Here is a 24,499-nt window from a genome sequence, read left to right on the forward strand (position 1 = left end):
TTCTCGCTGGCAATAATTATATATTATCCAAATTTACCTAAGAGAAACTGTAGCATAACATTTTTTTTTTCAATTTATTAGGTGGTTGAAGAATATATACTTTGCAATATTGTTATTATACGTTTGTGTAAAGTTCTTTTCAGTTCACGGTAATTTAATATTGTTAATTCAAAAAATAATGCGGCTCTCACATATTTCTGACTTGCTGCATGCGGCTCTTATGCTAAAAAAGTTTGCCCTGTCATATCAAGTACTGTCGTATCAATGCTTTGATTTTTTAACACCAATAATATCGGAGGCCAAATGTTTTTTAGATCTTTTTTTAAAAACTCAAAACTCTGCTTTTAGATTCTTTTCTAATTTTACGGTGTAATTATCTAGTTAGGTTTTGAGTTAGAGTTAGTAATGCAAATTGCGCTGGAAATTCAAATGTTTAATTCATTCTTAGCCCCAACTAGATAATTCCTAATTTGTTATTTTAAACGTGGCGGGGTGTTTTTCTCAAATTTCTAATTTTTGCATTAGTGACGAGACTTTGTACCAAAGATCTCTAATTTACACCCGTGAAAAGTGATAATGACGAAAACTAGACAGAGATCGGAGACCGCCGACTTCTCGATCTTTCGAAACTCCGGTTTCGATTCCTTCACTGTGACTCAATAGCGACACCGCGTGTTCCATCACTAATTAATTAATACCTCGCTAATTATATGACATAATAATTCATCGAAAATCAATACGCTCCTGGTCCGAGATATGATGGATGCAAAATTTGGAGCAGATTCAACCTCGCTTTCGTGAGATATTGCGTAACATACGAAAGTGTCTAACAGACAAACAAACAAACAGACAAATACCTATCAACATACTTACCGATCGAGATCGATAAGTAAAATCTCTTCGAGCACACTTTCATATTTGAGGATATTTATTAATTTTTTGTTTGCATTTAGAACATAACTAAGTACTTTACGTTCTCATTTTCAATAATCTTCAGTATTCCCTACTAAAACAACAATGAACAATCAATTCATTTTCTTTCACTGTCGCATCCGAGCGTGAGAAGTTTTCTGAGCAATCTCAAGTTGGTACATGACTGATGAATAGCAATATGTTTTAGACATTCTTCTCTCGTACTTTTTGGAGTTTTCTTTTTGAGTTTTCTACATTTCTTTTCTTCGGCTTTTTTCTTTGACTTCTTGCATTTCGTCGTCGGATATATACGCTCTACAAACATCCCTGCACCCAGCCGATAGTGGGGACTGAAAGAAATAAAAAGCGAATATTAATTTTTTTCGCTTTTGACAGCATGCAGCGTTTTAATCGTACTCTAGTTTCCTAATACAAAATTCCAAAATTAATGTATTGGTGACGCACTATACTGGAGCATGGAACTGTCCCATAGAAATTAGGGAGATGCGAAATAAATGGCTCTCCCCTGCTATATAACGGAAATTTTTGCAGTGATTATTCAATTTTTATTATTGGCATTTTCTTTCAGCTAATCTTATTAACTCGGCGGTGTGGCGCATCGTGCTATGCGTTAGGAATACGCTTCGTGGGTTTGAATCCCATGCGGGGATGATCATGTGCGAGAGAATTGCTGGACTCCTCGCCGCCGTAGGGTGGTTCACGTAACCGCTGGTCGGTTACGGCTTTCTCCACCATCAAGTCCATGCTTCCGAAAACAAATAACTGACTAACTAATCCCATATCCGACCTGGACTGGTAACCGGACGAGAGGCCGTGGTTCGCCATATGATTAAGCCGTCTTATCGGCTTTCCTCTCCCCCTGAATAAATATGTAAATCCTATTCTATCCTAACTCACCTTGGCAGTTCACCGCCTTTGAGAATATTATCATCATCTTCGTAATTCATTTCCACACTATTTCCAATCAAGAGAAGCGTTCTGTCCTTCTTAAGAAACGGTTCCTTGAAACAAACAAATGTGTAAACTTTATTGGAGAAGGTAAACCGTAACCAGTGGTGGGATTCAAATTTTTGTCAGCCGGTTTCATCACAAAAGTCATATTTTTCGGCCGGTTCTGTTACATGTTTTTTTAGTAATACTAACCGGTTCGCTGATCTCATAAAATTCCGTGAGAGGGTTCTATAGAACCGGGGCGAACCGGCTGAATCCCACCACTGACTGTAACCATGGTCGAAAGAAAAAAATTGAAAAGTGATTTAAAATTTTTTTTTGAGTAATTATACATATGGGGTGTTATATACCAATTTGTGGCATTTTTCTACTTGTCTAAGAAAGTTTATTTGAACATGGTTCAACTGTCGCAAAATAGTGAGTTCACAGAAATTATTAAATTTTATATACAACCTAAAAATGGTTATGATAACTGGGGCCTACCTTTTTACCGTCTTTATCAACCAACACTTCATCATCTCTACACGATTCAAAACAATCTCTTCTTATACTAAAATTTCTGTTTTGATTTCTATCCACATCCCGATCACCACCTGAGCAGGAGAATGAAGTAATTTTGGGTTTTTACTACATCCACGATCAAGGTTTGCTGTGGTAATATCTTTACAATAATATATGCCAATCCCAAATGCACACACTTTATTCTAGACTACGCTCTGCTTTTTCATCATAGTGTGTGAGCAATAAAAACGAACTTTAGAGAAATCTTTACAGAGCTAGATGATTTCTACTCATATTTGTCACTCTTTAGCACTTTCTGGAATTTCAGTGCTTTCTTGAATTCTGGAATTGAGTGTTCAAGCGTATGTGTTGACAAAAAATAAATATACATAGGGCAAATAAAAACAGATTGGAGACGTTGAGAGGAGTCAGTAGGAGTTTAAGACAAGGTGGAGCACAAACGTTGTTGACGAGTAGAAGTTCTGATTGGGATAAATGCAAATCTCACGATTAGGCTGGCAGCTGGATGTGGAGTAATTTTATATGTTAACAACAAACCATGTTCTGTATTTAACTATTTATACAAAGAAATTTACATCAACGAATGTGCGAAATTGATTGTAAACAATATAGCTTACAATAAGGGATGGCAAGAAAATAAATGAGATAAAAGAATATTTCAAACTACTTCACGCATCGCTCAAATTATTCACACATCGGTGGCGGTGATGGTGTGATTCATGACGTCATTTTATAACGAATGTTTTACCACAAAACATGTTTATTTTGCAAGTTTACAAGTCGAAACTGTAAAGTCATGTTTATTTTCAGCTATTGTGGATATCTTTGTCTCACCTGCTTTATAAACCTCAGCTATTTGGATAGCAAAATCCATAAATACTCCACTGGGATCTTCGACTCCATCCGAAGTCACTTTAACTTCATACACATAATCACTGAATTAATATATCACAAGTTAGTGAGGTTTTCAGCAATCCGTAACTCAATACATATACGCAATTTTATGAACACTCATCTTTAGGCTTTATTTAAAGATAAACGTGTCGTGTCCTATGTTAACGTTCCAATAGGAGGAAAGGGTCACATATACACTGTGGGCGCAGCAAAGATGTTGACAACTTTCAATGGTACACAAGATTGAGTTGTATTGAAAATAAAGTATATATCTATTATTTGTCTTCGCAATTTGTATATATATGTAGTTTCAAGTTTACCTTTTGCAGGCTATATCTGCTAAATCGAAGCAGTTGTCAGGATCGTTACAAATCGTGCATTCTCCATCCGTGCCTTCCAAACATCCTGTATGTTGAAGTTGTTGTTTTCTCGTCCTAATTTTGTAAAAATATTAATGTTACTAAGAGTAGATCAAATATAATATTAAAAGTATGCCTGATATGATTGAATTTAGGCACACTGAGATTTAGAGTATAATATTTGTCCATCGTCATAATTCGATTAAAATCGATAAGTAATAAGCATGAAGAGAAAATATTGGTTATGAATGTAGATAACAAAATTTTTGACAGTTTTAAATAATTTGCAAGAACCTGCACGTTAGGCATCCTCCTTCGGCGCATTTACAAATGTCTTCACGGCCCAATCCATTTTTATCAGTACAAGACGATGTTCGAAGTTTCAAATTTTGTTCCGGCACATTGTAAAATTTACTGCATCTCACCTGTCACATAATTTTTATTTTTATTTTCAATATGTTTCAGAAAAAGGCAGTATGATATGAAGTATTACCGATGGTTCGTAGTAATCATAAACAGTGACAGTAGATGGTTCCGGTCGGCCAACATACACTGATCTTGATATTCTGAATGCCAGCTTTTTAGGGACTTCCGTAATGTCGCTCAAATACAAAAACACCTTCTGTTTCGCAATCTCGTATCTTTCAACTGGAATAAAAAAATATGTCTGTGTGACCTACTCTCTTCTGTAATTGCTGTTGAGTTCTTTAAACTTATTTCAATATATTCGTACAAAAGATTGTTGCAACGTCTCTCAAGATGCAATCAGTAAATATCCCTGCAATATCTAAATCGATTGTCGTACTTGATAATATGACATATAGTTTAAGGCCGTTTATGAGGCCGTTTGAGAATAGTTTACGGCTCGTTTTTTGTACGAAGTCGGTATTAGATGAATGCCAAGAATAGCATAAAGTAGGTTTAAGTAGGTATTGGTTAAATACAATGGCAAAGTATGAGAATTTAAAAAAAAAAGGCTTATAAAATAGTTAATTGTTTTTACTTGATGCGTCAACGGTTTCAGACAGTTTGACGAGAGTGTCTTCCATCACTTCATAGCCTGAAATCAAGTTGATTTCAACGATTGATTGTCCAGAAGGTTCTCCTTTGGGCTTGGAAATGTAAAGCTGGCAAAAAGTACGTATATGTGTGTTAGAAATAATTTTTTATTTTGAATATAATAAGTATATAAATTATATGCTCGAAGAGATAATAGATATGTATTATAATACCACCTCTAGTTGCGACGAATACCGTACTATCTAATTAAAAATAACAAAATCACACATGTGTTGGTAGAACAAAAGTGTAGTATATATACACTTAAACTGAAAGAAATTGCAAAATATAAACAATAAGTTCATTTCACCTTTAATTTGAGTATTTCTGCACCATCACCCTGAGCTACGGGACCCAGCGGTATACGATCTTCTTCAGTGGACACACTGATGTCATAATGGCAAGCATCTTCATCCACTAATGTACGATATACACATCGGTATGATAAAGTTCCCTCGCCTTCACCTAGAATGTGTTTATCAGCACCAAAATTATGCGAGCAACAAATTGCAAAAGTTTTATACTAAAAAAAGGCGCCTTCAAATTTTTGTAGCATTGTTATGAAACCTTTGCTTTCATTTTGACACCGACAACAGGATCAAAAGAATTAATTAAAAGGAGTTCAGCCTATCTATAATGAGCACTCGGTTCATAGTTCCAGTCTTTAAAACAGTCGAGTGGGATTGGTAACGTGATATACATATACAGCAGAACATATGCATATAGCGCCGACTAAATATGCATATACAACCAATGCCATTTTGGTGATGTACATAACACAGCCAATGTCATATGTATATACTGCCAATTAGATACACATACACGGTCATTCAAGTAATATACACAGCCAATTCTTTATGTATTTATAGTCACTCAATATACACATAATATCAGGTGAAAGTGATGCAAATGCAAAAGTCACTATCATATGCATATACCGCCAAATTAATATACAGAGACGGCAAATGGAGTAATGTACATATGCAGTCAATGCGATATGCTTATATAGAGTACGCAATATTCTTATACAGCCAATGTCATATGTGTGTATAGTCAACTCTATGAACATTTAAGCGATGTCATACCATGTTATATGCATATCGTACCAATTTGATATACATATGAAACCATTCATGTAATGCACATATACAACCAATGTCATATGCACTCATAATCAACTCAATATACATATACATTTGAGTGATGTGCAAACACCGCCAATCCATTTTTTATCCGTGCACTTCCTGTATATTATGTACCGATGCGGTTACATCTACAAGTCGCTGCAAGTTTGAAAGTTATATTGAAACATTAAGTGCGTTTTTTTCAACTATTCTTTTATTCTTTGGTCATCTATAGTAAACTGTCGACAAACTAATCAAATCAAAGTTTGATGCAAACTATCATTACTCACGTTACATATTTATTAATCAAGAAATCATCGCCAGAATATTTTTATAGGCTGACGTTTCGGGGTAGTGTGCTTACGCTTACAGAAACTCCAAAACGCTATCGATTGAAATATGAAAAACGACTTGCAACTAGCGAAAGTTGATAAAATGCCCTGATATATAACGAAATAATGTGTACGAGGGTCATAATGATTCCGTAGATGTGTTCTGAGATTAAATCGTGTGGAATTGGTCAAATTTACCAAACTTTAATTTAATGATTTTGTGGAAAGATGTTGCCAATAACCAATAGAGCAAGGGTCGGCAACCTTTTGTCGCTCGCGGGCCAAAATTAAGGTTGCAAGTCATTGGCGGGCCGCACATATTTTTAGAAAGTTGAAAAACCAAACGGATGGTACTTTTTAAAATAAAAATCAAGCAGTGATACATCTCTCGAATAGAATATAGAATCCTCATTGTATCTCATAAAATCCCATTTGAATATTTTCACCGTCATTGAACCCTTTGCATTTAGCATTAACTTTTCTGCGTTTTGTTGCCACTTGCTTAATTATAATTAAATTATATGCTCATTCAATGAGTAATTGTGAATTATGTAATTGTTAGGTTATAATATAATTTAGTCTAAATAATATATTTTTCAAAACGGATGTTTTGTTTCTATAATTTCGCGAAGCGTCGCGGGCCGTAGGTTTCCGTCCCCTGCAATAGAGGAAGGTGGGACATGGGGCAAGGTGAAAAATAAGCTCTCGCAATCATACTATTTCCAAAATCAGCCCTTCATTTCGACGTTTCACTCCGCCTTTCGGTGAGTTACGACGTCTCCGCAAACGCAAACGGACGGATTGTACATTTATCAAGAACTACGCGAACCGGCGTTTTCATATCTTAAGTGTTAATTTGATTAATTTGTAGTCAGTTTATTGCAGTTATCAAGAATCAGCTGTTATGAGGTATTATATTATTATGAATTTGTGCCTATTGTATGTTATCATGAACTACGAACACTGGCAGTTTTATGTCCTATGCAAAGCCTTACCCCTGACCTGGATGCTATTACCGTTTTGATCACTAGTCGCTTTGGAGTTTCTTTCACGCTTTTTAATGCATCAGTTATATGAACGACCAGCTTTTGTGGAGTATTGTGTTATTGTATTGCGACTTTCCATATGAAGTAGACTATACACGCATATGGCTTTGGCAGTATATGTATATTTGATTGGCTGTATATGTATATGAGTTGGCGGTATATGTATATTTTTGGCAATATATGTATGACACGTTACCAACCCTATCAAAACAGTCTGCCAAAATTTATGGCTTGCAAGAGAATATTTTCACTCCCAACGCGATGCAGAGCAATTTGTTTGACCTAAATATTATTTGCGTTTTTTTAGTATCAAAAAGCCGTGAATGCAATTACAAACCTTGGGCCTGAATGTTCAATTCTCCACCAGAAATGACATTAGACGGGATGGGAATTGGTGTAGTTGAGTTTTCGTTACTCTTATCCAGATGAATTCTCTTTGGTTCATCGTACCAGTCGCTGCCATTAGGACTACTGATGGTTAAATCAATTTTAACATCTCGTGTTGGTGGTTCCTTCCAAAAAGAATTGCGAATAAGAAGATCAAAAAATATACCCTTGCTTGATGATAAGTTCACCCACTAAAGTTAGTTTTAAATATCTATAACACATGCTCCAATACGTAACAGGTTAGTAATGCTAATTCGTTGTTTTATATACATGTCTATTCGAATTAGAATTGCATACCACTGTGCTACTCCAGATCATATATTCCGCAAGTGCTTGTAAACCAACAACAGTATCTTGCGTGGTTGAGAATCCCCCCTTTTCATCTCGTTGTTGAATAATCCAGAGTACAATTTTTCTTGTCACATCAAGAATATTCTGAGTGACTAGAAACAGGAGGAAACAATATGAATAAACTCAACATATACAGTGATCAATAAAATATGAGTAAGATTAACATCATCTCATTGCACAAGCAGAACGCTCAAACAATCAACTACAATAACAAGTGAACAGTTACCCTTTTCTCCTGATTGTGCATACAGCAATGACAGTAATGCGTAGCCAGTCGCTTCAACATCGATCGCCTTCGCATTACGTTTATACCAATATGCGTGAGTACCGGTGCCCTCGATGGTCTTGAATGGAGCTCCTTTCCAGAAAGCTAGTCGATTGTCTTCCGAATAATTGATCTTTGTCAATAGCCTACAAAAATACAACGTTATTATAGTTGTCTTACCAACCTGACAAGGCCGATATGCGCTAAACGTAGTTCTTTGCGAACAGACGCTCTTCCATCTTTATAATATATATGGAAATATTGTGTGATAAATTCTGAAACAAACTAGAATGAGCATACTTACTTTTTGCGCATTCGTTTTGCAAAAGGATCATTTGGATTTGAAACGGAAAGGGCAAAGCACACCAATGAGAGAGCGTATGGCTGTTCCATTTGTCGGTCGTTTTCGCTATTCTTTAAGTAATCAGTTGCTTTCAATATGCTGATTTCAACTTTCTTTGTGTGTTGAGGACAAATGGATTGTGACTCTACGAGTGACATCATAACGTATGCCGACAAACTGAGCGTACTTCCTACAGCTCCCTTAATTAAAAAAAAAAATAATGTTTCAGACTCCCTCCAGGAAATAGAAAATTAGATCAATAGGAAATGCAGGTGTGTATAGGGGTAATCCTTGAGTCAAAACAGAAATTATTTCCAATAAATGCGACAAAGCAGATAGACATTCATAACTTTTCTTCCAGCTTTTATTACTATTTATAGATTTTATATCATATTTTTATTCTTCTTTCATTTCTCATAGCGTCAGGATACAAACCATTTAATAAATAGTGAAATGACATTATTATTTATGTTGACACAGATGAAGATGAACCATCTCTCTTTGCGTATGAGTAATTTCTTAATCCGACCTCCATCGATGTATGATTTTCTATATTTCTAATTTTACTACTCTGAACTCACGTGCATTTCTTGGTGTATCACCCTTCCACCGGACTTGAAACTTCCATCGGGATTTTGATGATCAACCAACCAATTTATTGACGTACAGATTGGTCCTACATCCATAGCAGTATAAAACTGTTTTGCTTGGGCAAAAATTTTGTTCACATAGGCGTTCAACCTTTGAATAAAAACGCAATCGTTGAAAACTGGTTTTATCTATTTTTGTGGGCTTTGTGGAATTCGTTTTTCATTTTAAATTTTTTGTGTGATGACGCCATCAAAATTGAATTTTGCGCACCGGACCTTGGTTCAGTGATCGCATCTCAGCGATCTCGTGGTCAGGTACTGTGAGGATTTGATCATACTCAGTTCTTGGCAACTGTATTACTACAGCTAGTGCAGAGTACTTGCTAATGAAATTTTTTGACTGTGCATGCACATTTCTTGAATGACTATAATGTATATGCATATCACCTCGACTTTTGTATGTGTATCACTTAATGGTATATAGGTTGTATATGCATATGACGTCAAATTTTGTATGTACATAACTTAAATGGTTGTATATGTATATTGAGTCATTTTGTCATATAGCCTTTATTTAAGGGGCTGATTTGTTTTTAATTTGATTGCACTCACCAGACACTAGGGGCGTGACGTGGGAAAACAGACCATACAATCGGAGCTGTCGATGCCCTGTATTTCAATTGGTTTGCAAAACCTGCAATACAGTAATATATATGTTATAAAGTAATAAAACACTAAAAGTCACAACAAAAGATTATCCATGATTTCAAAACGCTACAGGCTATGAATTTTAAAAATAAAAAAATTTTCTTTTCAACAATATTGATATAGAAGAGGTAGAACAAGTTCTTTAGAATTAGATGTAACGTTTTATTTCATACATGTTCAACGCCAAGTGGTAACGGGAAAAGAATATATAATTATGTGGATTGTAGTGTAGTCTATAGTGTAGAGTAGACAGTACCAACGCAACATGCTGGATCGGTCGTTTCATTTTTATGGTCAGTTTATATATATATTTGTTTACCATGATTTGATAACAATTCACCATAACGTTTTAATCGTTTGTCAAAAAATATATATTTCCGAATCAAACCTTTTTGCATTTTATCGATTGATCCTGTCTCCTCAGCTGACCCGTCTTTCATCCTGCCGACTAATTTTAAGTACTTGTGAGCCATCACGTTCGGACCCATTGACAACATAGTTTGTTCTCCGCATCCACCTGGCATCCTTATTAAATTCTTGATGTCATTCTTAGGTTGTTTAGTAACCGGGTCGAACTCGATGATGGGTCCCATGTAATTAGCTGCAAGTATGTTAAAAGTATAGTAATAAAACATCCCGATCCATATAGTTTTTATAGGCAGTTAAGTCATGAATGAACTTTTTCATTTCCAAGTGGGCTGTAGTGATCAATCTAAACTCAAAACTAAAGAGTATTGGATATCACAGGAAATTAAATTATTTTGTCGACTGCTTTGGCAATAGTTGCACATGGAGAGTATATGCCATCTTTGGACATGTTGGAAATGAAGCGCCTCAATGTAATTACTATATGAATAATAGAATTCTTTCAATGGAAATCGTATACCTATTATTGCATTCGTCTAATTTAATATCATTCATTAACTCACAAAATGGATAAATCCAGCACTGCCTGCTTCCAGCTAAATAGCGTTTGGGAAACCTAAGATCAATCTTGAATCGGTCGATGTAGCTTGGCCGTTTGTTTTTGAGATCTATGGCATATGTTCCTTTGATATCATTTTTAATTTCCCCTTCCGGCTGGAAATTAAAGAAAAAATCATGAATTTATAGAATAAAAAGCAGATAGGCCTACAGTACTTTGGAAGATAATAGTTCAAAGGACGACAAGTAGTTTTCTCGCCCATTCCCATTTTGTGTGTTTGTTTACTGGTTACTGGTGCCTTTACAGGTTTTATTTGTTTTGGATCTACGTTCATTCCAATGTATCCAAAAAGTCTTACTTGAACAAGTATTGATCTTTTGACGTGATCAATATCAACATTATCTTCATTGGTAATCTTCACCTCGATGTCAACATGCTCACTGTCTGGAACTCTAAGTGGCAGAAGCGCGAATGATGCTGTCTCTGCTTCATTGGCATCAACTTCTAACGTGATGACCTCGTCAAATTTTCCTACAAAAAGGAATTCATTTTTGTCAATGCATGTTTCCCCTATATATGACTTCAAGTTGTCCCTATAATTAATTATTGCAAACTTTTAACTATATAACCAACTTATCAAATAGTATTTTGGATAACGTTAATTACTAATTTGTCAAAAATTAGAAATATCACCTTGTCGGAAATGAGAACAAATATCTTCTCCCATCTTCACATAAACAGTTAACTGCAAAGACAAATATTATATAAAAAACAAACAAACAAATGAGCGATACGGGTAAGGATACTGCGCTACCACTATCAAAAAGTCGTATGCATGGTTTCCCTCTTATCTATAGTTAAATCGGACGGAAAACGTAAAAACTTAAAAAATAAATTCATTGAGGCTTGTGATATGGGGATATTTTTCAATCAGGAATTACGCAATGTCTTTAAAACAACAAACAAATTTTGGATATTTTTTAGATATTTTATTGTTGGGATTGAAGTATTATTGTGTTTTGTGATTGTATATTATGGTTGAAAATGGACAGAGACAAAATGGAGGGCTAAGGATTTCTTTGTTTATTACTTTCTGTATAAACCAGCCAATTATTATTTTTTAAGAATATACTCACCCGTTTAGAAGTGGTTGCATAATTAAACACCGTAGCTCGAATTTCTGCTTGTTCCATGCGTTTAAGTGAGTAAGGAAGTTTTAACTGAACAAAAACATCTTTGAATATTGTCACGTTTTGTGTTGGCGCAACGCAGAAACCTGTAATCGTGAATTAAATATCAAGTAAACCTAACGAATATTCCATTAGAAGTTTTACTCAAACTTCAGCTCAGGTTAAACATGCAAGTCTACTGATACGTGCAAATCTATGTGTCTGTATTATTGAAATATTTATCTGACAAACAGTGCGCCATTGGACAGTTGGTGATCTTTAGGCTATAGCCTTCTTCTCTTTTCTCGGAAATGGAAACAATATCACACTTCACGTTGTCGGCAATCGTGACGTCACATTTTCTTTGTATACTTTTTGATGGACAATTATAATCGAAATCTTAAATACGCCATGTCGATTTGCTCGACAATTAGAACTTTCAGCAGCAAGTATTCATCGTTTCACTTGACGACGTAAGCCGCATACTCAATACCCTATCACAAATGAAATTCATTCATGCCATCCAATTTTCCACCAGATGTGATCTTGTTAACATTTTAAACATTAGTAAACATTTTTACCGTCAATTTCATGCATGCTGACAGTGTCAAATTCAAATGTGGTTATACTGTCTTTTGCTACCACTCCTCGGGTGTATTTTCCATCTGGTCCTCTACAATACAAAAATAAAACAATGTTTATTTGCGGAGAACTTCATTCGCACTCATATAAGTTAGACAAGTATATCAATAAATCAGGTAGATATTTAACAAACTTAGAAACTGTTCGTATTATGTTACAGATTCCGAGTTCTTAATTAGTAGACCCTAATTCAACATGAGCAATCTTCAAAAATATATTCCAAACAGACTTACAATATGACGTCTGTTGCCCACAACATGTTTTCTTCAAAGTTGGATCGCACATTATTAGCAACTGCTTGAAATCCTGCGGCATTTGCCTGAATAGATCTGCCGCCCTCTCGCGCTATTCGTCTGCAAAAACACGATACGGGAAATGCTTCATGTGTATATAATGTATGACGTTTCTTTCACCGATAAATGTTACTATCGCCTGTCGAATTTATTTTCTGTGCTATTCAAAAGGGACCTAGAAAGTGGTTATTGCTTTATTTAATAGTATTAGACGACATGGTAAGATGATTTGTATGGAATGGATTGGAAGTGAATCTGATATCGCCAGTTCACGTCGAATTATTGACCTGACAGAATCTGGGCTGAATTTGGAGACATAAGAATGATTTTTATTGAAGGTTCAACTTTACTGAAATAACAAGTAGCTGATCAGTCCTACTAGTAAAAAAATATTGTAAATTACGAAATCGTAGTAAATTTACTCTAATTCACTCACTTTGTTCTTCTGTAATCCTCACATCCTTTGAGAAATTTTTCTGCACACTCAAATGAATGTTTAAGTCTGACAGCTTCCGCTCGCTCTACGCAGGACGTTCCATATAAATTCTCCCAGGAACCATCCATTAAACATTTGCGTTCTAACGCTTCTTTCTCAAGTTTAGCTAAGTAGAAAATTTGTTTGTAAATAGAAATGTAAAGAAAACGGCAACAGATCATTCATTGCTAGCAATTTAGTTAGTTTTGAAGGTATGGGATTTGAATTACCGTCTAACATTTTACGAAACTCTTAAAAATGAGGCACTAACATCAGCCGTGCTAAAAGTATTTCTCTAGAAGTCTATATCCAATTGACTTGTATTTTTCTCCAAATTCATCGGAGTTCACAATATTTAAGGTGCAATCTTAGCTGTATGTTGGTAGTTGTTTTCTATCAAAATAGGTCACAGTTACAAATGCTTTGGTAAAGCCAAATTAAACCAAAGATTTCATTTGACATTCATTGGCATTTTCTCAGTGGAATTTGCAGGTACAATTATTGTGAATTACTGAATTCACCCTACACAGTTGCTTAGTGTGCAAGTATACTAACCCACAATATTTTTCGGGGCAGACCGCTTTTTCCGCTTCAACGCCTTAGCTTCACAGTGATTCGTGAAATCATCTTTAGCAGAGTATAGACCTCCGACTACTTGCAGACCCGCTTCCTGTATAAATGCATGAGTGTAATGTCGTAGCATAAGAAGTTTAGAATCTGAGGATAAGAAACGAGAGGTCACACACGTCAAACGAACATTACGAATTCTGAATCACCCACACAGAAAATACTATTGTGAATAGCGTCGATGGTCCGACGACTATTTTTTCGAGTTCTTTCAAGAATGTCAATTTAACTATGTTTATGAACATGGTTCATATTGCGGTATATTTTAATTAATAACTTCATCGATTCCAACCTCAAAAACATGTTGTGCATTTTTCCCGCCCTCTCGAACACATCCTTCGTCGTACAGATTCAATGCTTCAAAGACAGAACTTCGAGTCAATCTCCCTTTATCGTAAAGAAAATAGGCGGCTCTGTCGACTGCAGACATCCCCAGAATAGCGTTTGGACTACCTGCATGTGAAAATTAGAAACAGTGTTTAAAGTCTTGTACTTGCTGATGTAAAATATTTTTTAAAGTGTTAGGTAATGAACAAAATAATATTAAGAAGTTCCGTACTATAACATATAGCTGAGATTGATTTTAACAACGACAAAGACGTTAATTATTGTTAATAATGTAAAATTTCCTAGTATAAATTTATTGGTTCTGGCGATGGAATCGAAACTAAAAAATGTAAATCATCCGAACAAACGGCAAAAAATAGAACTTTTTGAAAAATACATAACGAAATTAAACCTCTAGTAAAGGGTAAACAAAGAATTTACCAATATATTCGACATTAAAAACTTGTGATGGTAATACTTGAGCAGGCACTTTTACTTGAAGTTCCTAAAACAAAAGAATTTTTGACAAAATTGCATCGATGTTACGAATTTTAATTGATGAGATACTTAACCAGAAAGTACTGAACCACAGTTCAAATACAGTAAATTACACTTTTCGAATATCTAAAAACCCTCTGTTTACCACTTCATCGAGAGTGCAATAAATTGACTGGACGAAAATTATTTCTAGTAACACTAAATAAAACGTGTTTACAACGGCACCTAAGCAATGTCGTCCCCACCTGTTTGCACGCGTCCTTAACATCAACCCATAAGGAATTGGATAATAACTCCTTCCCGCTGAAAAAGTAAACAAAAAAACGAAATGACGGAACCATTTCGCCTTTAATTTCAATCTTGATATTCGTGTTTACACTTCCCTTTTTCGGTATGTGAACTCCGGTTGATATTATTGCGCCTCGAGCCATAATCTATAAAAATAGAATAATTTTTGTTTTAGATTCATGTTAGCCAAACGAAAAGTTGAGGCATTGGAATACTATCCAATCCAAATTTTGCCCCAACGTGAAATAATAATAGCAGATTATTATGCAAACTGTGATAAATTATAGTATAATCTGAATTGAAATAAATATACATACAATAAATTGAATTTAACAAAACTAGAAGATCAATTATAAATTTGTATTTTCTCACCACATAACTAATCTTTGAAGGTGCACTTTTGTACCAGACATCAATTCCAAAATTTTTATCTCCAACTTCTGCGATTTTTTCAACAGCCGATAACTATTAATAAAGTTGAAATATGGTTACTGGTTTTGTAGATTTGTTTAAAGAATACTTTAATTCACTTACTCACTACATACGAGGTGTGGCTAAAAAGAAACGAGACTGACGTCACAGATTGCGCAACACGATTAACCATTGGTAATCAACACTTTTACAGTGTGGTGTAATATGTGTTCTTTGTTCAACAGCTTTTTTGACACAATATCGCAATTATTTTTGCTCTTTAGGAGTCGTAGGTGAATGTGATTAATTGCTTGTTGAAAAAAAAATTGCCGTGCGAGATCTGATTGAGTTTTTTGGCGATAGGGGGTTCAATTGCAGAATGACGATTGGGCAAAGAGTTAACATTAAATTTTGTGTCAAACTTGGAAAAATGCATGTCAACTGGGCAAGGCCTTCCTGACTTCGAATCATCCTCCACATCCTCCCTGCATCCCACAAATCGCTTGTGCCATTCAAAAACTCTTGTTCTGGACATGGAAGAATCTCCATAAACATCACACAATTTCTTCAAAGTCGCAGTCGCCGTTTTTCCAAGTTTGACACAAAATTTAATGTTAATTCATTGCTCAATCGTCATTCTGCAATTGAACCCCCTATCGCCAAAAAACTCAATCAGATCTCGCACGGCAATTTTTTTTTCAACAAGCAATTAATCACATTCACCTATGGCTCCTAAAGAGCAAAAATAATTGCGATATTGTGTCAAAAAAGCTGTTGAACAAAGAACACATATTACACCACACTGTAAAAGTGTTGATTACCAATGGTTAATCGTGTTGCGCAATCTGTGACGTCAGTCTCGTTTCTTTTTAGCCACACCTCGTATATATTGATACACAATCATTACGTTATACTCAAGATGTACGATGAAAATCACAATGTCGGTTTTTGCAATTTGTTACAAGTTTTATGATATCCGAATTTGTTTTGACGTGATTACATCTTTTCACCTGCAAATAACTTCCCGATGATGAGATGTATGGATGAAGAGTAAAATCAAGCTTTGCCAAGTTTTCACTGGGTATTCCAAGCTTTCTTGTTTGTATCTGAATCGAAAAACAATAGAAAAGTAAGTACAAGCAATGCAAGACATAGCGTCAAACAACGATTCATATGGAATAGATGGAGAGTAATTTGCCGCGTTCAACATGAGAATGATGTACTTACTGTATAGGTTCTTTTCACCGGATCTTTGTCCATGTCGATTTTGAAATTGACTTGACCATTTTCATCCGATTCTTCCACGATTGCTGAATAAAATATAATCTTATTTAAGGCACAATCACACACACTATACGCTACCTGGATAACCAGGTTTGCAGGAGGTCAATAACAAAACGGCAATTAATCTGACGCACGATTGCTGTTATGTTTTAAACGCATATCACAGGTCAGATAGCAGTTCAACATACAGAATTTTTTTACTTAGTACCTGGAAATTCCATAGTCTAATTTAATATTGTTTATTTTAAACTTTATACAAAATTATTTCATCAAATACGCTTTACCAAAAGAATTATTGATGTCTTGCTATTAGTTACTGGTTATCTATAATCATGTTCGGGTTGAGAATGTAAACGAATCAGAAAAATATTTTCAGGGTTCTAAAAGTTTTTTTTATTAGGTTGATGCTATTTCTTTACATGAAATACGTACGTTCGCACTCTCCACACTTTCCATTGCTACAACATTTGTCATTTCCACAATCCAAGGTTCCACAAATCTTTGGGCCTGTTAAGCGTTTGTTGTTATCATTATTATCAATATCCATATCAACACAAAGTGTGTAACAAGAAAAAAATGAGAGGGCTAACAGAAAACAAAAATTAAGACTTGCTCAATATTATCCATGTTTTTTGCATGAGTTTACAAATTGAATGAAGTTTGTGTATATGAATATGACATGAAAACACGAAATCAGAAATAGAAGAATTACGTATTAACACATTGTCAAAAATAGAATAACTTATCAAAGTATGTAATTTATATTGACTTATTGGCAATTCATTATTTATTGTTGTATCCGATTCCAGATTGTTGAAATCCTGCATGATATTATATTTTACCTGTAAGAACCAATTCAACTTTTTTGACAGGACTGTTCGTCACAGAATCCAAAACATCCACCTGGTAATTAAAACATTGGAAATTTAGTTATCTGAAAATAACATTATCACGTATTTTATGATTGATTTCAACAACGCTTCAGAAAGGAAGATTTTCTCGTTTATTGCAAAAAGAATTAGACTCATCAAATTTCACTTCCAACGAATTAATTTGACCGCATCGCATTTGATATTAATTTCGTCAGTACTAAAACAGCGTCGCCACATCTTCTATATAGATATACCAGCAAGTTCTTGAAGTGTTTTCAAATTTAAAATAAAATTGATTCGGAAACCCAGAATTCGATTCACCTTTATTTCAAAAGAAGTTCTAGGTGTATAATATTTAGACATTCTCGATATATCAAGCTGATATGGAGATCGAACAAACATTATTGGTCTTGATCTGTCCGATTCAACCACTCCTTCCGCTTCTCCTAAAACCGAAATCCGCAATTTTAGGTATGTAGGAGTTAAATGGAAGTCGACAAGGTACCATCATTTTACATACCAGTAACAGCAACGTCTATTTCAATTGTTGCACCTTCCTTTTCAAGATCATCAAATGTATCATCACCAATCACCGCCAAAACTTCGGTTGCTTTAATTTCAAATCTTTGTTCCCCGCCCCTAAGTTTTGCCTGCAAATGTTGAAACAATGCACATTATCAATGAACTTATTCAACAAGAAGTCTTAATCGTAAACCATTGAGTAATTTATATAATGAATTCGTTTTTGGTTACGTAAGATTTAATATTTGCATTAAAATCTGGTTAGAATTATTTGTTGATGTGGGTTGGAATAGGTGAGAGAACTTAAATTTTTGGTTTCAATTTTTATTTACGTTGGTATTCTACGTTTTGGATCTCGGGTTCAAATCTAGTAAAATTTAATAAAGCACGTATGCCAAAACGCAAAGAAAAACATTACAACTCTCTATTATAGTCTAGCTAGAACCTTATTATGGGTGCTGTTAGTGGTCAAACACACCATAAAAAAAGAAAATTACCGTTCTCCGTAATTCAGGCATTTGGTAAAATAGGAATTTTGATTTAATATCCGGTCTATTCAGCTTCGCGGCGAGAAAATACGGCCCAGAAACTTTTCGTCCGTAACTATAATCTGCAGTGATCGTTCCTCTGATATATTCATTCGACATGTCGGTTTTCACCAAAACATAAGGATCATCCAGAAGCACTCGAACATTGAATGTAGGGAGCACTGTGTGAAACATTAAATTAGTCATCCAACTATTTACTGATTTTGTCAAATTATTTTTATTGTAAACCATTATATAATCAGCTAATACTAGACAACAAGGATTTATGTAATTAGAGATCTAGCCTACGACCACAAACTTCCCTAGATTTAATTGCACTATTCATTCATTGTACATTGGTAACGGAAACGATAGCACAAAATAACAGTGAGTCACGCACCTACCTGACACAGTTATCTATCAGAATTAACATTTGATGTTTTTGCTTGATGGTTTCACAATAACAGTGCAGATTACGATTAGCAAAAATAAGTTTTAAAATGTTATGTGCCCGATGTGGCATTTTTTGTCAATTTCTGCATTAAAAACCGACTTTATAATAAGTTTCAAGAAATGTAAAAGGTCCCATCTTTTCAAGCTGGCATTTCCTGTTTTTTTTACGCGTGGCATTTCCCTAATCACATAACATAGTTGCTGATGAATGGGTAATTAGTGAGTCTACGCTACGGTTTATATGGGTTGTTAATATTGTAGTTAAAAATCAACTATATTAACCGGAAGTGACTTTGAATGAGCAACTTACCGTAAGGTCTGACGTCAAACGTAGTCGTAGACCATCTTACCACTTTCTGAAGTTAAATAAATAATAACTTATAGAAACCGTAAGTATTGGGATTTTGAGTAGATAATATAGATTACTGAAATATACTTTGAAGGTTACAATATTATGTTTTTACCATTCTTCAACTTTAAATCATTGCACATATACAACATATACTGAGTTTTGGGCTTTTTAATTCTAATAAGCTCACTTCATCCGTGTAACGTGCTTGTATGGACCAAATTCCATACACCGGATATTCGGGGAGTTCAAATGATGTATCGATAAATTTTGCTTTGGGCATACGCAGTAGTTTCTTTTCCACTCCAACATTGTCCAGAGGTATCTGAATAGATATATCAACTTTAGATGAAATATTCATAGATAATTAAACAAAAAACTTGCAATTGAACTGAACTATGAACTACTTTGGTATTTCCGGAAAGTTGCTACAATCAATATAAATGTTTAATTCAAAAAGGTTAAAATTACTATATATCACAATTCATAGCTCTTGATTCCTGAATTGCATTGCTTCTTTTAAGAGAAAAATAGGCCTGCAGAGTTTGCATTGTTGAGTGGAGTAACTGATTTATAACGGGCATAAATTTTGCTTAGGCGGTCATTGCTGTATTGCCAATGGAATAAACGTTGGTATGGCGTTTTAAACATATCGTGGTTGGATTGTTCTGAGTAAAAATATGTGTACATAACTCGATTTGGTGAATTAAACTGGGTTTGATGTACACACATTTGTATAAAGTTATGAAATACTGCTATTCTCACCCTGATAACGATTTCGACTTCACGATGTTCTTCGGGACTTTGTGTTTGGGTCAGAGCAATAACTCGAACGTTGACTCGTTCTTCTGGCCTGCAAAGTGAGCAAAAGCTAGAGTTCCAATTGTCTTAAATAAAGATACGGGAAGTAAACTTTTGATACATTTTCATTTTAGCTTGACAAATGACAAGCCATTTTTGCATTTCTATTCTTCCTTCAAGGGCTCAACTCTCACATCAACTCATCTCAGTTAATACAGATTCGTGTATACGAAACTTAGCTATAAGTCCCTTTAATTTTGAGTTGCATATATACATGGTATGGAAAAAAAATTTTAATTGAGCAACTACGAAAAGTTGAGTGTTAAACCTGGTACAGTTACATATGAGTCGAAGAGTGAGCGAATGAAAATTTCTGAATCCAACTCATGAAAAACGCTAAACTTACAATCTCTCAATTTACATGCTCCAGCTATGTTGATATTATATTGTTTACTACAATATTTATCCAGTGGTGGGATTCAGCCGGTTCGCACCGGTTCTATAGAACCGTTTCACGGAATTTTAGGAGATCAGCGAACCCTTAGCATTAATCAGTTTATTTGCTGAAAAATACGACTTTTTGTAACATAGCCACCTGAACAATACGACTTTTGTGATGGAACCGGCTGACAAATAATTTGAATCCCACCCCTGCATATAATCCGTTATTCAACTTTGTATCCTAAATTAGATATACGTTTTGTTCATCGCTTTTAAGAAGTGACACCAAAACAAAATATGTTCATGTCAAAATAATAAACATATATTTTATGTTCACAAACTTTTTCTATGAATTGTATTCTTATTACAGCCTGCGACATTGGTCTGAATTATTATAGGAACTTGTCTGAAATACATTGTATTTATAAAGATGATATTATGAATTTGGCTATTCATGTACAATATACGTACCTATATATTGGCCTGTCGGTTTGAAGATGAATGTATCCACTCGATTCAATGAGTCTCATCCGCAATTGTCCACTGTAAACTTTTTTATTTCCTTGTTTAGCGGAAACAAGAAGCTCTACGTATTGACGTCTATTACTTGGCAAGACACCGGGTGGTTTGTCGTACTAAATGAATACACAAAAACATAAATTGCAATTGCGGCGCATTTTGTAGTTGACTTAAAAATCTAACATCTAGAAAGAAAATCGATAATATTCAATATATCACTGCATAAGTCTTATTCAAATTCAAAGTGAATATCACTGATGTTTCAGATGAAGCAATAAATTATTTAACGCTGTGTTCATGTATCCACTCACCTGTATTTTCATGATGATAGGTTTAGTAGCATCCTTGTTCTTGATTTCAAAATTTGTTACACCTTCGAGCTGAAATCATAGAAAATTGTTTTGCAAATCAGTGTTTCCGAGCTTCACTCATCGAAGGCTAAGCAAAATTTCACATTTAAAGTGTGGCCATACACACACACACACCAAAGATTAGGATAGTATAGATATTTAGTGCCATATTAGTAATATGGCACCAAAAACGCAGCACAATTTCTGTAATTTGTGCCTTGTCAAATTGGATTACAAAACAAAATTTATTATTGACTGTATCAAAATGAATTTATTATTTGAAATTATTAAATTATTTGATAAGTCTCCCATTTTTATCGGTGACATATATGTTTGAACAGCATATAGAAATATTTAACTTAAAAAAAAAATTAAAAGCGCATTTGCAATAACGAAAGAAACAATATCACTTCAAAACGTAGCATTATAGTCAACAGAAAGGAAATGCAGAGCAAACTCACTTTAACTGTTGCTACTACATCAACGCGCCCATTAATATTGTACAGGTTAAGTACAGCAGTTTCTCGTACTCCCTCGCGAAGAATTTGAGGAGCAATGAGAAGATGGTTTTGTCCGAATGATGTTCTGAAAAGTATGATAGGTGGAGTTCAGTATTAGCGTTTATAATAGTAATAATACTCGGGGATAGTATACAAAATATATTTCAATTTGTTAGAATGCAAAGTTGAAAGAAATAAAAATTCATGAATATTTAATAATTAACCAAGTGTAAAATTTACTTAAACAGGCAAACCATAGAAGTAAGAACCAAACAATCGACTGGAAACATTCCTATAAATCTTGCTCAACTTGGAGTCAGATTATGAAGATCTTCGTTGCCTAGTTTTAGAATAACAACTCAATTTGTAAATCTGAGAAGGCCTTCCAACAAGGGTCCGTAATCTTTGCATTAAAAACAAGAGAGCTATGCCCAAATATATGGACACGTCTGTTCGCAGTACAGTACGGTGTACCGTACCGTCAGATAACAGTCTACAACAGCGGTTCTCAACCGGGGGCCCTCGGCCTCCTAAGGGGGCCACAGAGGAGTTGGAGGAGGGGCCACAAGGATGGGCTGAAATCTGAATTTACTTTTTACTTTAAAAGAAATCTCCCAGTTTTTCCTAGTTTGCTGCTCAACTAGGTTATTTCGCAGGGTGTTTTCGCAAATTGTTTTAACATAATGGGATTTGGAATCTATCAATGAAAATAACCCTACTAATACCTCTGGAATATTAAAGTGGGGGCCATAAGTGCTAAAAGCCTCCGAAAGGGGGCCACGAGTCATAAAAAGTTGAGAACCACTGGTCTACAAATATATTCACACCAAGCGAAGCAGTACAGTAGGACACAAAATGGCGTCCGATGTCCACAGAACGTTTAATGACGTCATAGCAAACAAAAACAAATCTCACAGAGCTAACAGAAATATTTAAAATAAATAAAAATGAAAAATTTTATCTCCAACCACTGAAAATTTCAAAGCAATTGGTCCAGTATTCGAAGAGAAAAGCGTTTTTTTAATATTTCCACTAAGTGTGTTATTATGTGTAATAAAACAACAAGAACAACATAATATTGAAACGATCGTTATGTCCACTACGTGTCCAATAAATTGCATTCTTACCTGGTGCATAACACGGCCATAAAAATTTGCATGCATAACTGCAGCAACTTCATATTACTTCGACTGCTGATCTTCAATTTCCAAATCAGTGTAGCACGTATATCCCAAACACAGGTGTTATTTATGTAAGTACCCGTTAGTACGGTGATGCTCCTCGTTTGTCTGAATCTTCAATTGATCAGGTGTTGAGTTTTCCGATGAATTTAAGCAATAGTTGGCAGCAATGCATACCAAAAAATGAAGAAAGAGATTTGGAGAATTCACTTTTAGTACAGATTTTAAATATACTTCGATCTGCCCCGGAGCAAAATAAAAGATCACGATAAATAAATAAAACTTGTCGAGACGAGATTCATGTGGTTGCTCAACTCACGCTTGAACCAATAATACTATCAAAATTAATTCAGTCATGGCGTAAAAATGTAGTAGCTTTCCCGTTCCCAAGGCAGAAACGAGGTTGCTTATGACGTATTGACCATTTTCGTTACAGAGTAAGTCGGTTGAATTCTCAATAATTTGAATGTATTAAATAAAAATATTCTGTAAACAATTACGATGAATCTCGTTTACTGACGGCGATTTTATGTAACGATTCTTGCTTGCTCATACAAAACAATTCACCGTTCCGCATTTGTTTTCAATTTGTTAAAATGTGACAAAATGTAAATGTTTTTAATTTTGATACCTCAGATAGAAAAATGTTTGTATAAACACTGAAATATAAATTTTAACCAATACTCATACGAAACTCTTTGAATTGAACCCGTTCAACTTAGTTTCAGACATTTTGAAGATTATAATTCGAAATTTTCGCTTGTGAACGTCAAATAAAATATGTCCGACAATAAATCGAATTGAATGCAATATTTTTATTGCAAAAAAATAGCTTAATAACAAGTTTCGCCTCAGGATAAAAATTCCCAATCTAAACCATAAGGTGACATGATTCAGCGTTGGTTATATCGTATTCTCCGATAATCTGATAGTCGTTGCTAAACGACATGTCAGTTGCCACGTTCGTCTGAAGCGTTGTTTTGCAGATGATGAATTCATTAGTAGCCGTAGGCAGATATGGTCACGATAAAGCGACTGAAAATGATTTATGTTTTGAACTATTAATCCAAAGATTCAAGCTGTTTTCAACAGTTCAAGATGTTGGACACAAACATGTTGTTACTCCTTTTTTTTTCATGGCAATGCCAATTTTACAATGTATGCAATGCGTTAAAAGGTCT

The 24,499-nt window shown here is 34.7% G+C and overlaps 1 protein-coding gene across 1 annotated transcript; it reads right to left on the reverse strand.

Moving 5' to 3' along the window:
• Positions 1–910: 910 nt before the first annotated feature.
• LOC120345661 (complement C3-like) lies at positions 911–23,509 on the reverse strand. The gene is made up of 42 exons (XM_039415192.2): positions 23,265–23,509; positions 22,099–22,222; positions 21,599–21,667; positions 21,240–21,403; positions 20,292–20,379; positions 19,717–19,851; positions 19,488–19,533; positions 18,695–18,906; positions 18,196–18,325; positions 17,997–18,121; positions 17,646–17,706; positions 17,236–17,310; positions 16,747–16,829; positions 16,530–16,625; positions 15,481–15,573; positions 15,066–15,254; positions 14,764–14,827; positions 14,288–14,448; positions 13,924–14,038; positions 13,330–13,495; positions 12,834–12,953; positions 12,540–12,631; positions 11,926–12,065; positions 11,483–11,534; positions 11,148–11,320; positions 10,794–10,944; positions 10,253–10,465; positions 9,769–9,850; positions 9,148–9,307; positions 8,528–8,766; positions 8,185–8,369; positions 7,905–8,050; positions 7,558–7,732; positions 5,029–5,183; positions 4,663–4,786; positions 4,153–4,307; positions 3,954–4,084; positions 3,621–3,734; positions 3,241–3,341; positions 2,368–2,477; positions 1,831–1,934; positions 911–1,262 (listed from the first exon to the last, which is right to left on the reverse strand). Exons 1-42 carry the CDS (start codon positions 23,315–23,317, stop codon positions 1,031–1,033), a joined length of 5,403 nt encoding a protein of 1,800 aa, XP_039271126.2. The 5' UTR covers positions 23,318–23,509; the 3' UTR covers positions 911–1,030.
• Positions 23,510–24,499: the final 990 nt, after the last annotated feature.

Source organism: Styela clava, chromosome 8 (genome assembly GCF_964204865.1).
Source record: "Styela clava chromosome 8, kaStyClav1.hap1.2, whole genome shotgun sequence".
Taxonomy (NCBI): Eukaryota; Metazoa; Chordata; class Ascidiacea; order Stolidobranchia; family Styelidae; genus Styela; species Styela clava.

Bases quoted from the DNA above. Each gene is read 5' to 3' on its own strand.
- LOC120345661 (XM_039415192.2), bottom strand. From the start codon at position 23,317: ATGAAGTTGCTGCAGTTATGCATGCAAATTTTTATGGCCGTGTTATGC. The intron at 12,632-12,833 runs GTAAGTCTGTTT...TTTGTATTGTAG, and splicing joins TGGGCAACAGACGTCATATT to AGGACCAGATGGAAAATACA. The intron at 11,321-11,482 runs GTGATATTTCTA...TCCTTTTTGTAG, and splicing joins TTGTTCTCATTTCCGACAAG to GAAAATTTGACGAGGTCATC.